Below are 16,791 nucleotides of genomic sequence, written 5' to 3'. Positions count from 1 at the left end.
TAGTGTAACACATTGTAGGATATAGTTAGTAAACACAGCTTTGTCAGTGTAGTTTACATAGCAATGGAACAATTGAACTCCATATCTCTTTTCTCTTTTAGGTTCAGATTCAGCTAGATTGCGATAATAACATCTGTGTACCAGACTTGAAGCTTAATGTCTCCAGGTAAGTCTGAGCAGCTGGAAGAAGTATTTGAATGTTGGTAGGGGGCTTAAAGTGATTGTAAGGGTTTGTTTTTGTTTTTTTTGTTTTTTTTAATAACAAACATATCATACTTACCTCCACTGTGCAGCTCGTTTTGTGCAGAGTGGCCCTGAACCTGCCCTTCTGGGGTCCCCCGGCGCCTCTCGCGGCTCCTCCCCACATCAGATAACCCCCTGGGAGAAGTACTCTCACGGGGGGATTACTTTGCAGGCGCACTCCCGAGTCCAGCATTTGGCGTCCATAGAGGCCATTAGCAGGACTCGGCCCCACCCCCTGACGCCTGCGTCATTGGATTTGATTGACAGCAGCGGTAGCCAATGGCTGCGCTGCATCAATCCAATCAAAAGCTGAGAACCCCCGGACAGAGAGACAGCGCGTCCCCGTGAGTCAAGTTCCAGGGCTCAGGTAAGTAAAACGGGGGGGTCAGTGGCTGTGGTGCTCAAAATTTTTGGGGGCGCAAACAAACTAAAAAATTCTGAAAAAAAAAAAAAAAAATCAATTGCAGCCTCACTTTGCCCATCAAATGCTGGCACTGTGCCCATCAAATGCTGCCACTGTGCCCCCCGCTGTCTGCCCGGCACTTACCTTGTCTCAGGTGGGCAGCGGGTGACGGCGGTGTCCGGTGTCATCCATTTCTTCCCCTACCCCGATGTCTTCTCCCGGCCGCTCCTCCTCTCGTCCTCTGCTATGATTGGATGCCTGATAGGCGTCCAATCACAGCGCCTGTCATTTCAGCCAATCAGGTGACAGGTAACACAGACCTGGCAACCTGATTGACTGAGAGGCGGTTCAATGTTGGCAAAGCGAATTCGCTTTGCTAATATACAGCTAAATGAGAAGTGAACGAACAGCGTTGCGCTCGCTTCTCACATTTTTGGGCGCCTATTAGAGCCTATGGCTCTAATCAGGTGCTTCCAAAAAACACACTCACGGTGTAATTCAGATGCCCGACGCCTGAAAATGGTCTGGGTACCTGAATACTGGGTGTCAGCAGCGACCATAGATAGATTCATGCATTGCATGAATCTATGGTGATTAGAGAGTGACAGGAGAGGGGGGGTGGCGCTCCTGTGCCCTTTATGGATGCACTGCCACTGATGGGGGGATGGGGGGGGGGCGGTCACTGCCAGGTGTTTTTTCACCTTAATGCATAGAATGCATTAAGGTGAAAAAACATGTGGGTTTACAACCCCTTTTAAAGTGTTACTAAACCCAGGACCTTGAATTCACTATATCTGGTCTCCCACGGTACACAGGTAAAATTATTTTAGTAAATATAAACTGCTAAATACCTTTTCTTATCAGCAGTATATAGCAGATAGTGTCTGCTTAAAGCTTGTAGGAAGAGATTTCATTCAATTCCGACTGTCCTATGAGGCAGAAAAACCACTGTCCCTCTGTTTGGACTTTGCTGATTGGCCCTCTGCTGATCGCATGCACCCTTTCCAAGAAAAAAAAAATACACTCTAAAGCAATACACACCAAACTGAGCATGTGCAGAGTGTCCCCAAGGCTCTGTTCTATCAGGAGATGGATTGGGGACAGTGGAGGATCAGAGAAGACGGGATCAAACGGCCCATAATACAAATGTTTCTAGGCAATACATTTTATGTCAAGTCCAGAAAAAGAAACTGAATGCTGGCTGAGTGAGTCTTTGAAAGGCTTTCTATTGGCTATAATGGAAAGACTCTATTGCCTATATTTCTCCATTGCAGAGTCTCGCCCTTATTCCTTGTATTACATATAAGGTACAAGAATATCCCCCTTGTAATGACAGCAGTAGATGGATGATTCTGGCAGTATAGCAATGGTGGCTGCTCATTAGGGGTGCATGAGCACTCCCCCCACCGAATTAATGTGTCCGGCCCATAATCTAAATCATGCAGGGTGCTGGATGCATGGATTTCAATGTGTGTTTTTTGGCTCTAATTGGCTTCCAAAAAAGGTGGTATCAGGGAGCAGAGCACTGGGACACAGGAGACAGAGGGGGGAGGCCACAGCTGTGACCTGCATGGGGTAAGTGGGGGGGGGGGGGGCTTGTGGGCCAGAGAGTGAGCGAGCCGGGGGTGGGGGTTGTGGGTATGGTGTGCGGTGGTGGGCTCAAGCGACATTGGAGGGGGGGGTAGTGTGGGGTGGTTGGCTGGAGTGAGGGGGAGGGTGTCTGTGGTCAGGTCTGTCTGTGCCCCCCCCCCCCCCCAAAAAATGATGGAGCACCAGCCGCCACTGCAGTATAGGTGCAGAGATTTTTCACTTAAAACTGAAATCTAGACAAATATCTAATAATTGCAGCTCTAGAATTAATACTTATGTAGCTTGGTAATTTGGTCTTTGTTCTACGCTTCAACTCAAAGAACAGCTTCAGCCCCTCTGTGACACACCTGGTTGAATGAAAGTTACTGCAAGCACTTAAAATTAAAACCAGTATTGATACCTTTTAACTTGGTTGTATATTGGCACCAAGAAATAGACACAAGATCGTTTAGTGGCAAATTTATTTGTAGGGGTTTGAGCATAGAGCAGGTAGGTACAGACACATGCTAGACCATATAATCGGTATGCCAAAGTAATCTAGAATGGAGTTCTCTACCGCTAGATTGGATTCCACTCATAAATCAGCCATAAACAGTGTATGTAAGTATTAACTACAATGTGAATAATACTATATGCTCTAGGAGAATACAGTGTTTCCTGAGGGGTACCTCTTAGCAAAACTAGTAGATAAAGGTCTCTGTTTAGCAGGTGTAAAGGAGCAGTCTTTGGTCCTAACTCCTCAGCCGGCTAGCATTGGGGCCCCGATGTGCACTCTCTGGCCTCCCTCATGGTCAGAGGAAGCTATTCAATCTGCAGCCTGAGAAACGCAGCTCTTTTCTTCATCTATTGCTCTCTTGCTGTGGGCATTGTAGTCTAATGGTCCATAAGAGTTCATAGCATGGCTCCCCTCCCAAACTTCTATTCCAACATTCCATTGTGGCCAGCATTGATGTCTCTTGAATTCTTTAGACTTGTCTGCTCCCCTACTGGCTGGAAGGCAAGCAATGCTACTAGCCTAGCGTGAATCTTTTATTGAGAGCAGTTGCAGAACATCGTCTCTTAATGTCATTCTTAGCCAAATGCCTGGCTACACTTAAATGTATTTTGTAAATGTAAGTACCTGAATTTTACCTGCTTACCTGTCTCTTGCAAACCCTATATTGCAGAGCTGGCATATGAGAGGAAGAAGCAGCACACACTGCCATTAAGCAGAGAGATAAACTGGGCTGCTTCTACTTTCACTGTCTAGTTAAAAGTTGGGGCTGGTTAAGAACAACCTTGGCTCAGGCAGGGGGTTGTATCAGAGTAAGGATTTCTGGTGGCAAAAAAAGTACTTCAGCGGAATTCTCTGTATTGAAGCTCAAAATTGGAGCAGAGGCTGGTTTTATTTCGTATGGTAGAGGGCTATTCATTTTTGTGTTGTATTTGGCTGGAGTTCTGCTTTAAATGTTTCTAAAAGCCATGCTCTTCTACCAAAACTAATAGTATTAATTCTGTTAGATTGTGCTGTAGTTTTCACTATGTGGTCTTTACACTGAAAATTAAATACAAAGTTTTCTCAAATATCACTTAGGGGATAAAAGGTTTTCCTAAAGCCTTTCTCTACCCAACCTGAACATGTTACCTAACCCCTTACATAATGCATTGCCATTCCCACAACAAGGAACCCTAACTTTACTTAACTCTACTTGATGCTTAAAGTGGAACTAAGTCCTTCTGAATTAACATGAACTATTTTTAAGCTTCATGCTGCTAGCATTATTTTTGACATTTGTTCAGCTGCTTCTTGGTTTCTGCCCTAGGCCAAAATAATGGGCATTTTCTTTCTTTCATCTGGAGGAGGGGTTTTCTCAGCTAAGCACACCCTTCAGCCTGCATGCCTAAGCTAAGGGCAAATAGAATTCAAGAAATACATTTTTTGCCCTTATTCAACATGGCCGTGGATAGAAATGCTAGTTGGGTGTTTTTTCAAAATGATTTTTTTCAACAAAAGAAAGCATGGAGACATGAATGGGTGAGTTTGTTTTGAATAATAAAAATGAATTAAGTAGCGTGTCTTGTTAGATACAGTTAAGTCCTTTTACCCTGACCCCAACATTACCACTAACATGAAATGTAGTTCTTACAGTATAACTAAAGGCAAAACTTGTGTTTTTAGTTTTGGATGGAGTGAAGAGGGATTAAAACGCTTGTTGGGTTTTTATTGATGTCTGTGCCCCTATTAGGGAGTTTCATTGTTTGCCTGACCATTATCATTGAAAGTAAAAGAAAATATCAAGTTTTGAGTTGTCCCCAGAAAAGTAACAGAGGGGAAATCAACCAATGGGGACACTAGTTCTGGTGACATTGGGTCCCCAAGGAATTCCCTTAGTTTGCAGAGATATCCTCTCACTTTGTTTGGCTATTGGATAGGAAGTGAAGGGAAATCTCCGCAATGGGATCCAGATGGCGAAAAAAGAATAATTTGACAGGGGCTATAACCCTCCCATGCTCTATCCAAAATGGGGGGGGGGGGTGCCTATAGTTCTACCTTAAAATGATCTTGTGCTTTCACCATGCAGGGCAACAGATGCTTTTAATGCTGCCTGCTGCACATATTTGCCTTTTTTGCTCCCCCTATTCCCTTCGGCTATGGAAAATGATGACGCTCATCCATTGGGAGCCTAAGTGACAAGATGCCAAGCACCAGTGCAACAACCAGTGAAAGTGTCGCCTGATCCTATATCTGAAAGAATGGAGTATTTTCGTTTTCTCTCAGTGGGGGAGCAAAAAAGACAAATGCAACCTGCTGCAAGGTTCAGCATAAATGTAAACCCACCAGTTTCTACCGCTTGGGCAAAGAACAGCTTTGTTTTAATTACCTTGTACCCCTAATGCTCAAACCCTAAATTCTTGAACGCACCCTTAACATTGAGACCCTTTTCACACTGAGGCAGTTTTCAGGCATTTTAGCGCTAGAAATAGTGCCTGTAATACGCCTGAAAGCTGCCTCCCATTCATTACAATGTGTGCTTTCACACCCGGGCGGTGCGATTGCGAGATGTTCGCAAAAGTCCTGCAAGCAGAATCTTTGGGGCAGTTTGTCTGTACACAGCGCTCCCAAAATGGCCCCCCCCCCCCCCCCATTGCAATGAATGGGCAGCACTTCCGAAGCGCCGCAACGCTGGAGATTTTTAACCCCTTGTTTGGGGTTAAAAGCGCCCTGCTACCGGCTGAAAAGCACCGCTAAAACGAGTGGTGCTTTAGCACTGCCGCGGCCCCAGTGTGAAAGGGGTCCAACTGCTAAGCACGCTTCTCGCTACCGATTATTTTAGGTTTGTATTATTCAGAAAGGATAAAATAAGGATAAAAAAAATTCCTCAACACTAACTCTTCAACATATTCTCCTTGCTCTGTGCCAGGAGCTCACTTTCAAAAAATTGCTATGCCTGTGCAGAAAAATCTCAATGCCATCCTTCAGCGCTGAAGCCTGTTGATTTTGTCTGTGAGGTGACTGCCCCTTTAAACAATAACAGGAAGTGCAAGTCATAATGAATTTCTTGTTTCATTAAGCTGGTTTCAATCATATGTTCTTATGAGTCACATTTCTGGGTTTGTTACTTGAAGTATCTTCCTGTAAACAGGAGAAATGTTTCCTTTTTTGTGTGATTGTTTCAAATACAGTAATACTGTAAAGATGCCGTATGATTCCAGTTAATGGTGTTTGCTTTGCAGTGATCGCAAATCAGTATTTCTGGGTGATGAGAACTTCCTGACATTACTGTTTAATGCAATAAATGATGGAGAAGGGGGAGCATATGAGGCTGAGCTCTATGTCGTCATACCTGCAGAAGCAGAGTACAGCGGTATTTTGCGGAACAATGAAGTAAGTGTCAGAGCTTTGGCAAGCATTTCTGCTATAATTCTGTGTGTTTTTGATACATCTGTACCATGTTCCATCCATATTACCTTTTTGAATTAAGATTCTTTTCACTACAATGTCTTAACTTTCATAAAGTTAAAATTTTAAATGATTTTCCCCCTCCCCTTAAAGCAGTGGTTCTCAACTCCTGTCCTCAGGACCCACTAACAGGCCAGGTTTGCAAGAAATACATCACAGGTGATCTCATTTGCTGCTCAGTGATTGCAGTATTCTAGTCTGCATCTCCCCAAGGTAATACTTAAAATCTGGCCTGTTGGTGGGTCCTGAGGACAGGAGTTGGGAACCACTGCCTTAAATCCTCCCACCACCTTTGGGAGATGGTATGTTATTAGGAATATGTTATCTGAAAGTATAGTTAGCGTTTGGGCTCCCTTCAGACCATGTGTTGAGGTAATTTACCACAGCAGTAACACAAGGCACAGTGCAGTTCATTGCAGTAACATTCACTTGGTATGGCACCCCAAATGCAAAAGTACAGTAGGTGCCAACTGAGTAAGGCAGACCATACACATTTTGAATCTTGTCTGGTTTAGCAACCGGCCGAGATTCGTACCATTAATGGGAAGGCTGAATGTACCAAGTTGATCGATCAGCCTGAGTACAACCAGCCTGCCAGACTATTTTGCGATTATCACTAGCAGCTGCTATAGCTGCTACTGATAATTAGTCTTCTCCTGGCAGGGACAGCTTCCGCCAGGAGCACACAATGGCTCGGCAGGAGGGATTCCCCGGTCAATACGGTCTGTGTTGATGGGGGAATCATGCAGTTTTTTTTCTTGCAACCAGTGATTGCAGAAAGGAAGTATATGGCCTGCCTTACACTGCAGCACACCACAATGCAGGCAGCTTGCATTAAAGGCACTGCATTAAAAAAAAAGTCTGTTTTCTGCTACATTGGCAGCCCATTCTTCTAATTAAATGGTTGCCTTGATGTAACACTTGTTTATGTAGAGCTAAAGGCAAAACTTTTTTTCTTCGTTTTAGATGACAGGGTTTCTAACACATCGTTACGATTTTTTTTTTTTTTAGCCATCCATAGCCCATTGGTAGATTTATTTTAGGCTTCTTGTACCATAACCAAAACAGGAAGTGGGACGATATCCCTCCAAAGTGAGGAAAAACTTTTATTATATTCACCAGGGGCTCCAGAGCTTCCCCTTTTGGAATATTTTCCCTCTTTTTTCTGCTTAGGTAAAAACCCAGCATATAGGATTTTATTTTGCTTTCATTCTCTAACTGTAAACGGGACAAATGGAGAAGGTGAATATCCTTTATGGGGACATGGACAGCAATAAAAACCTAGTAGGTGTTCTAATCCACTCCATCCAAATCCTAAAAGCAAAAACTAAAAATGCCTATAGTTATACTTCAACTTGTATACAGTACCATGATGGTTTGGCATAGTGCAAAGGGGGCCTTGTTTTGTAAAGAATTTACAAACATAGTGGGGCAAAAAAAGGGGACTTGAACAGCACCAAGTAAGCAACATTTAAGATGACCAAGGATTTTATTAGAAACCCATTAAAAATGCACGAAGACCTATCAAAACCACCATGAAATACAGAAGCATACAAAATGCAAAAGAACACTGGCACGTTTCAATTCTGCACACCAATCTTCCTCAGGAAAATATCATAGTGGTGAAGTCTATAATGCAAGTGTCAAACAACAACATTAAAAAAATAAATAAACAATTCTCAATGACTATCTGTGTAAAATGGACCAAATACGTGTTTTTTTTTGTTTTTTTGGGGGTTTTTTTTGCTCCGCTTTATCTCAAATAATTCCTGTTTGGGGTGTGGCACCACTTATAGCCACTTTGGGCCTTATATACATTTAAAACATATAGTGGGGTTCCTGGAATTTGACTGCAAAATTGGAAATACACTTTGAGAGAGCTTTCCATATGTTTTAAGAAAACTTAATAAACTTCAGCTGCTATATTTATATGTTTAAAATCTTAACTATATTTTAAACCAGTTCAAAGTTTAATAATTTAGACTTTCTGTTCTGGAAGCTGATTGCTGATATCTGCAAACATCCCTGCAGATTACAGATCAGCAGTACTATCCCTAAACACCAGTGCTACTCTGAGCGTAGAGTAAAATCTTTGGGATAAGCTAAAAAAAAGTGCCAATACCTGGTGCATTTCCAGTGGGATCGGGAGGGTAATAACATGGTGTCATTACTACTCGTGTGATAGTTTAGCCATTTAAATGTAGACCAGTGTTATCCATACAGCCATACCTAGCAGTAAGCATTCCCAGGTATGTGTTGCAATTGTGACATGGCCTTCTAATTTCTAGCCCCTCAGCTCACATCACCTCCCTACCCCCAGGCTTATGTTGACAACTCCTCACTGGGGCAGCATTCACCATTCTCTGTGCAACCTCCCCCCTCACCACCACTCCTGCTGCATACCCTCACCCTCTGTCATTAAGGTGCCTGCACTCCCCATTTTACCACTATGCTAAAAAACGCACCCCCCCAGCTCTCAATACTGCCGTTGAACCCCATCCTTCTACTGCTCCACACTTGCCTGCCTCTGTGCTCGCTGCCACTGTACCACTGCACATAGCTATAATCTCCCTCACTGCAGTGGCGCAACCTTGTATTTTTTTTTTTGTGTTCTTTATGTTAATGAGTTTGTTTCTTTTCTACAGAACCTCTCTTCTTGGTCTTGTCGTTATGAAGTTCAGAATGAGACCCGCTTAGTCATTTGTGACCTTGGAAACCCCATGAAATCTATGACCAGTGTAAGTTTATCTATTTAGTATTTATGGCTACCGAATTTTATATTTACGACTTTCAACCAGCAGATGGTGTTGGGAATATTTCATAAAGCAAAACACTTGTTCCAGAAGCCTGTGTCTTTGCCTGTCAAGCTGCATACTGATTTTCAGGCAGTAAAGATGAGTAAACTTTGCCCCAGCACTAGTACAATGTCCAGAAGTCTGACAGCTTACATCAGCGGGTTTGACGGAATGTGATCTGCTTTTTGACAGGACCTTTCATTTTGCTGATTGCTGCCCCCATATCACACTACTTAAGCATTTTCAAAATTTGGGAGCAGTGTACATTTTTCAAATTGCATTTAAAAAAGTGAGTTGACCATTTTTGCGATGACTCTAATTTAATATGTTGTCAAACAAAAACTGTATGAGTATGACCTGTATGTTTCCTTTGAGTATTGTTCTCTATGGAGTCCTTTAGATGATGACTGCATGTATTCTTAAAGCGTATGCAATCAAAATCAGAACTCTCACCACATGCACATTATAATAGAACAATTTCCCATCTCTCATTCTATCTCTTTATTCATGTACTTAAAGTTCAAAGTTCTTGCGCAGATAAACCCAAATTATAAAGCCTCTGGCTTTATAAACAGAAAATTGCTGTGCTAAAATGACAAAGGAGTAAAGTCCCAAAAATGTTAGTCCAATTAGAAGTGTTATAGTCCTATCATGAAATTAGTAGATCACTCCAAGGAGCAGACATGTCCAGTTCGATTCGTTCTGAATTAGTTGTGTAAATCTGTCTAAATATGTTTTGTTCCTCCCGGAACTTCGCCAGGACATGATGATTTACACAGGTGTGGACTCCCCCTTCCCCTAATGTACCATATCCTTAGCCACCTAAGAGGAACCCAAGGAGATTACCCAGTATGAGACCTTGTGGTAGCAGATGAACTGTGATCATTGGGTTTGCTGGTCTTGCTACTACCTGTGTGGAGCAAATGGATTAATGGCCAAATGGACTGATCCTATCCACTATTCGCTGCACAGGTGAATCGGCTCACTGCTCATTGTAGAGCCTACCATGGGAATAACGTATTTGCAGGACTCATACAGGATTACCATCTGTCTTGTATCGTTTGCCTGACCCACGGTATAGCCGATTACATCTACCCAGTGGTTTTGTTGATGCGAATCTTTGGAGGACTGCCATCATTACAACTATATCCAGTTGTCATTTGAGGAAGCAGGACTGTGAGTACTTTCATATACATTACCGATCATATCGGCAATTAGTACGGGGTACCCAGTGTGTCAGAACCTATTAAATATACTGGCCAGATCTGATGCACCTTTCTGTGCTTCCTAGTGACACACTGGCTTTCTCCATCTTGCCGGTATACAGTTGTGCTCATAAGTTTACATACCCTGGCAGGATTTGAATTCTTGGCCAGTTTTCAAAGAATATGAATGATAACACAAAAAAACATTTTTCACTCATGGTTTGTGTTTGGCTGAAGCCATTTATTATCAGTCAACGGTGTTTACTCTTTTTAAATATTAATGGCACCAGAAACTACCCAAATGACCATGATCAAAAGTTTACATACCCTGGTGATTTTGGCCTGATAACATGCACACAAGTTGCCACAAAGGGGTTTGAATGGCTATTAAAGGTAACCATCCTCACATGTGATCTGTTTGCTTGTAATTAGTGTGTATAAAAGGTCAATGAGTTTCTGGACTCCTGACAGACCCTTGCATCTTTCATCTAGTGCTGCACTGACATTTCTGGATTCTGAGTCATGGGGAAAGCAAAAGAATTGTCAAAGGATCTGTGGGAAAAGGTAGTTGAAGTGTATAAAACAGGAACAGGGATATAAAAAGATACCCAAGGAATTGAGAATGCCAATCAGCAGTGTTCAAACGCTAATCAAGAAGTGGAAAATTAGGGGTTCTCTAGAAACCAAACCACTGTCAGGCAGAGCAACTCAAATTTGAGCCACAACTGCCAGGAAAATTGTTCGGGATGCAAAGAAAAACCCACAAATAACTTCAGGTGAAATACAGGACTCTCTGAAAACATGTGGTGTGGCTGTTTCAAGATGCACAATAAGGAGGCACTTGAAGAAAGATGGGCTGCATGGTCGAGTCACCAGAAGAAAGCCATTACTACGCAAATGCCACAAAGTACCCTGCCTACAATATGCCAAACAGCACAGAGACAATGCTCAAACCTTCTGGCACAAAGTCATTTGGAGTGATGAGACCAAAATTGAGCTTTTTGGCCACAACCATAAACGCTACATTTAGAGAGGAGTCGACAAGGCCTGTGATAATATGTACACCATTCCTACTGTGAAACACGGAGGTGGATCGCTGATGCTTTGGGGATGTGTGAGCTACAAAGCGACAGGAAATTTGGTCACAATTGTTGACAAGATGAATGCAGTATGTTATCAAAATATACTGGAGGAAAATTTGCATTCATCAGCCAGGAAGCTGTGCATGGGACGTACTTGGACATTCCAACATGACAATGATCCAAAACACAAGGCCAAATCGACCTGTCATTGGCTACAGCAGCATAAAGAGAAGGTTCTGGAGTGGCCATCTCCTGACCTCATTATCATTGAGCCACGCTGGAAAGATCCCAAACGTACAGTTCATGCAAGACCGCCCGAGATTTTACAGGAACTGAAGGCTTTTTGCCAAGAGCAATGGGCAGCTTTACCATCTGAAGATAAAACGCCTCATCCACAAACACCACAAAAGACTTCAAGCTGTCATTGGTGTTAAAGGGGGCAATACACGATATTAAGAACAGGGGTATGTAAACTTTTGATCAGGGTCGCTTGGGTAGTTTCTGTTCCCATTATGATTTAAAAAAGAGTAAACAGTTGATAGTGTTTGGCTGAAGCTATTTATTAACCATGAGTGAAAAATGTTTGTGTCATTCATATTCTCTGAAAAATGGCCAAGAAATCATAAATTCTGCCAGGGTATGTAAACTTTCGAGCCCAACTGTAGTCTCTGCTTAATCAAGCCCTGGGTGATCCTGTGTGGCATATTTAGTGGTGTATCACCAGTGAATGAGGGATTTCCTTCACCAACCAGCAAACTACTCATGTTTTGATCCCTTGTTATCACCTTATCAGGATTACTGGAACTTCCTTTCACCCACCTAGGTGGGACTGGATCTGGTTCATATTTAGGGATCACCTATATAGAGGTGGCCATTACCCAGTGGGATTGGCATTTCTGAGGATTTTGCTGATCTGGTTTAGGCTACTGCATTTGCCCATTGTGGCTATAAAGTGCAGAGCCTTCCATCCAGGCATCTGGGAATTGTGGTTTGGAGATCCCAGGGTAGGGCTTGGGTTCGGGAGCAGTCATCAGGGTTACTATCTAGGGGGGTCTCCACACAGTTTTCTGGCTCCAGCTTCGGAATAAGGGGGAGGAGGTTCAAAGCCGTCCCATATATGTGCAGGGGAGGGAGGGGATGGGAGTGGGATTATTTCTGTATATGCGTTTTGGTGAGTGGGAAGGTTTATATTTCTCATGGAGGTGAGTATTTTTGAAAGCTGTTATTGTGGTGGTAAACTTTTTTCTATAGATCTTGAGGAGAGAACAAGTGGGTGTGCATAACCCTTTATTTTTATGACCGTTTGCCTTTTGTATACACACCCTACCATTTATTCATGGAGGTACCCTCATGTATGTTATTTTTGAGGCTCCCAGTCAGATTTTTGTTTGTTTTTTTTCTTTTATTTTCAGCTGTGGAAATATACACAGCGCAGTCACATTTTCATCCTTGCTGCAGTGGTCTGCACACAGCTGTGTAGTGACATTGCCTCTTCTTTTTATTGCACAACACTTTCACAAGCTTGAGGAGTGGTGTCATGGCCAGTCTTGCCTTTCTTCATTGCACAACGCTATTACAGGCCTGAAAATTATGAAAGACTAGTGACTGAACCACTGAGCACCACGGAATTCCACCCACTGCTGCTCTATAGAGAAGGCTCTTGGTCATGTGATTGCTGAAAGCCTACAAAAGACTTTGGGGCAGTAATTGCGTAACAGCATAGCCATAATATGCATTTATATGTACAGCCAATGTGTGCTGAGTGGTTGTGTATATATACTTAGGCACCACCTCTGTTGTATGAAAGTTATATATACCAGGAGTCACATCTGTTTATATAATCCATTTTATCACAGGTCTTTGTCTCCTTTAAAAAAAAAATATAAGAAACAAACATGCTCATAACAGCCAAAGGCTTGTGCTTTTTGTTAGCCAACCAGTTTGGTTCTGTGTATTTTACCTGGAGTTTGTAGATCACAAAAGGAAGGGGGGAGGACTTTGGAGATCATCCTTACCCATATCCCTGTGATTAGAGTTGGACGAACGGTTCAGGCAGAGCAAAAGTTTGGCCCGAACATTGCCTGTTTGTCTGTTTGGCAAACACCCAAATTTGCAGGGTATTCATGGGTGTTCGTCCCGCGCTGCACAGTGCATTCTGAGCCCTGGTTGGGCAAAGCTTTGCCCAATCAGGGCGCAGTGAATAGCAGGTTAAGGAACGGGCCGAGAAGCTGGCCACGGCGTCCATAACTGATGAGTCATCAGCTGTCAATGGGCTTCCCCACTGACAGCTGAATAAAGTTTAAAACAAATTCTGGCAATCAAAAAGAGAAAAAAAAAATGGAGGAAAAGAGGAACCCCACGCTAATTAAAAAAAACAACAACAAAAAACAGAGCCCCCCCCCCCCCCCCAATCCATACCAGACCCTTAGCTGAGCATGCAGCCTGGCAGGCAAGGACAGGGGTGGGGGTAGACGAGTGAGCACCCCAACCCCTCCCCCCCAAGCATCTTGTCCCTATGTTGATGGAGATAAGGACCTCCTCCCCGCAACTCTGGGCTGTGCTTGTGGGGTCTGCGGTCAGGGGGCTTATAATCTGGAGGCCCCCTTTAAGAAGGGAGCCCCCAGATCCCAGCCCACCCTATGTGAATGAGTATGGGGTACGTAGCCACCCACCCATTCAGCAAAAAAGTGTCATGTAATACAGTTTTTGACAATTCCTTTTTATTAAAAAATAAAAAAAGTACCCCCGCTGTAAATCTATCAATCACGCCGGAACCTGAAAAAAAAATTGCTCCGCCGTCAGACCAGTGCATGCTGGGTTGGTGACTTCACAAGGGGGTGGGGCCACCAGGTGACGTCGCCAGGTGGCTCCACCCTTACCTATATATTTATATCGGGGGGCACTTTTTGATTAAAAAATATTTTTTTTTTACATTTTTCTATTGCAAGAAATGGCATTGTATTGTAAAAAAAAAAAAAAAACCCATGCATATTTTATGGCCCATTACTTGCATATAAGCCTTTTAAAATGGGGGGTTTTGATTTTTCAAGTTCGGCTCCCATAGACGTCAGAGGTTTGCTGTTCAGGTTAGAACTTTTTCTCTATTTTTTTTTTCTTTATCGGGAGTTCTGGTGTGGACCAAACAGGGGTGTTCGGCCTATCTCTACCTGTGACCACTGACAGAGACAAAGTAAGGGGTTATCCAAAATTGTACAGTTGTCACAAAATTGAAATAGAAGTAATAGCTTTCAGTGGAGATAAAGCAACAACTACCATTTTGGCCTGGTTCACACTGCCGTAAATTTCCGCTCGACTTTGAAGCAGACATCCGAGCATGACTTTGGCATGACTTGCATTGACGTCTTTAACACAAGTCAATGCAAGTCATTCCGAAGTCCCACCAAAAGTAGTACAGAAACCTTTTTCCAAGTCGGAGCGGTCCAAGTCACTCCTTATTAGAATGGTTCCATTGCACTTAATGGGGTGTGAGTTGTCATGTGACATGTGCTCTCAAAGTCAGAGCGCATGTCGCACCAGTGTGAACCGGGCCTGCATGTGAGATTTCCCTAACTTTCCATCATGTTTTCGTTTGAGATTTGTGAAGGGAACACTCTGTTGGGGACAAAACTTTAAGGCCCCTTTCACACTGGGGCGGTGGGGGCGTCGGCGGTACAACAGCGCTATTTTTAGTGCTGCTGTACCGTCGTCCTTGGAGCGGTATTCGGCCGCTAGCGGTGTGGTTTTAACCCCCGCTGGCGGCCGAAAAAGGGTTAAAATCCCTCGTACAGCGTGGCTATAGCAGCGGTATAGCCGCGCTGTCCCATTGATTTCAATGGGCAGGAGCGGTGAATACACACACCGCTCCTTCACCGCTCCAAAAAAGTGGTTTGCAGGACTTTTTTCACCGTCCTGCCTGCGCACCGCTTCAGTGTGAAAGCCCTCGGGCTTTCACACTGAACAAACAGCGGAGGCTGTTTAGGGGCGTTTTGCAGGCGGTATTTTTAGCGCAATACCGCCTGCAAACCGCCCCAGTGTGAAAGGGGTCTAAAGTTTTGGCTGGAGTTCTAGTTTAAAATATGAATGTTTACATTTTCATCAGTTTTTCGTTTCCGCTTGGCACATTACCTAATGAAAACTAGTGGTGAATATGCAACAGTTCTATAGATTAATATTTTTTTGTTGCAATACCTGGATGTATCAATGTGCTTTTATTATTGCATTTAAAATTGTTTAGCAAGCCTCCTATATATGTTTGTACCACATGTAATTTTCTCCTTTCTTCATCTTTAGTTGTTGGGTGGACTGAGGTTCACTGTACCTCATTTGCGGGACACAAGTCGGAAGGTGCACTTTGAGAGTCAGATTCGCAGGTACTTGGCATCAGCTTTTAACAGTGTGCATGTTGCTTTGAATTCTTTCTCAGAAATGGTATTATAGCTCAGAAGAAACATCTACTGTACTAGGGAAACATTGGGATGGCATGATTATTGTTGGTTGTCAGATGATTGCATGTGGTGTTCAATACTTTTTTAATCCACCACAGTGGTTTGACAAGGGAACTGTAATTGTCATAAAGCTGCATATTCAGCAAAGAAATAGTTGGCATTTCTGTGATATGTGGCTGGTTGTGCCTTCCCATTTTAGTCTAGAGATTCATTGCTCTTGTCTGCAAGTAGTTTTCATCTCCATGAAATGACCGTTATGTTCTATCTCCATGTGTAGCATTTTCCATTAAAGGTGTGTTTACACAGTTGCATATATACTTTTTGGAAACCTTTTGTAAATTTGCAACTAAGCTGGACACCAAAGGAATGGAAATCCATATTAAAATACGCCTCTGCAAAAGCAGAAAATCCATTTGAGTAAATGCCAATCTTTGATGGAAGTCCTGTAGTTAAATAACCAGTTCACTGTGGTTTTAAATCATGGTTCCATTGTTTAACACTGACTGTGTCTCCACACTCCCATCACTTTTTGTGGGGGGGAAAAAAAGCATCAAGGCACACTAGCACTTTTAGTTTCTGATTTTGCAATTTGTATTTATTGTACCAGTTAGTAAGTTCAGAGAAAACTATTCTATCCAAAAAAAATAAAATTATTTTGGAAGATGTCATGAATGAGATTACCATCTTTTTGGGAAACCATACCAGCCTTATGATCTTTATCCTGTTAATTATATTGTCAATTTGTTCAATTTTTACCAGCTGGATACGTAAAATACCAGCCAAGTTGCAACCATACATGGTGGACTTTTTCTACGTTGGGTGTCACACAGTGATCACTCGGATATTGCCAGCAACATTCAAATCATGCATGCAACAGGTACCAAAATTACTGCCCACGGTGGGTCACAGTGCTGGCTGAAATAATCAGGATCCCAAAGTTGTAGCAATTTTTCTATATTATTGTAAGAGTTTAGTGTATTTTATATTAATAATGCTGGCCATATATTATACATTTTTTTTTTTTTTTTTATATTTCCTTCAGATTTACCATCGACTATATAGTGCAATGGCCTGCCTGATTGCATACA

The 16,791-nt window shown here is 42.8% G+C and overlaps 1 protein-coding gene across 1 annotated transcript in view; it reads left to right on the top strand.

The window, feature by feature from the left end:
* ITGA5 (integrin subunit alpha 5) overlaps positions 1-16,791 on the top strand; it is a 140,856-nt gene that overhangs the window by 105,934 nt on the left and 18,131 nt on the right. Inside the window, exons 19-22 of the mRNA XM_073613636.1 lie at positions 102-166; positions 5,951-6,101; positions 8,822-8,914; positions 15,549-15,628. Of these exons, the coding sequence (XP_073469737.1) occupies positions 102-166; positions 5,951-6,101; positions 8,822-8,914; positions 15,549-15,628 (389 nt within the window). The remainder of the gene's footprint in view (positions 1-101; positions 167-5,950; positions 6,102-8,821; positions 8,915-15,548; positions 15,629-16,791) is intronic.

The sequence above is a fragment of the Aquarana catesbeiana genome, linkage group LG02 (genome assembly GCF_042186555.1).
Source record: "Aquarana catesbeiana isolate 2022-GZ linkage group LG02, ASM4218655v1, whole genome shotgun sequence".
NCBI lineage: Eukaryota > Metazoa > Chordata > Amphibia > Anura > Ranidae > Aquarana > Aquarana catesbeiana.
The sequence above is the reverse complement of the archived record's forward strand: the minus strand, read 5'-3'. Positions and strand labels throughout refer to the sequence as shown.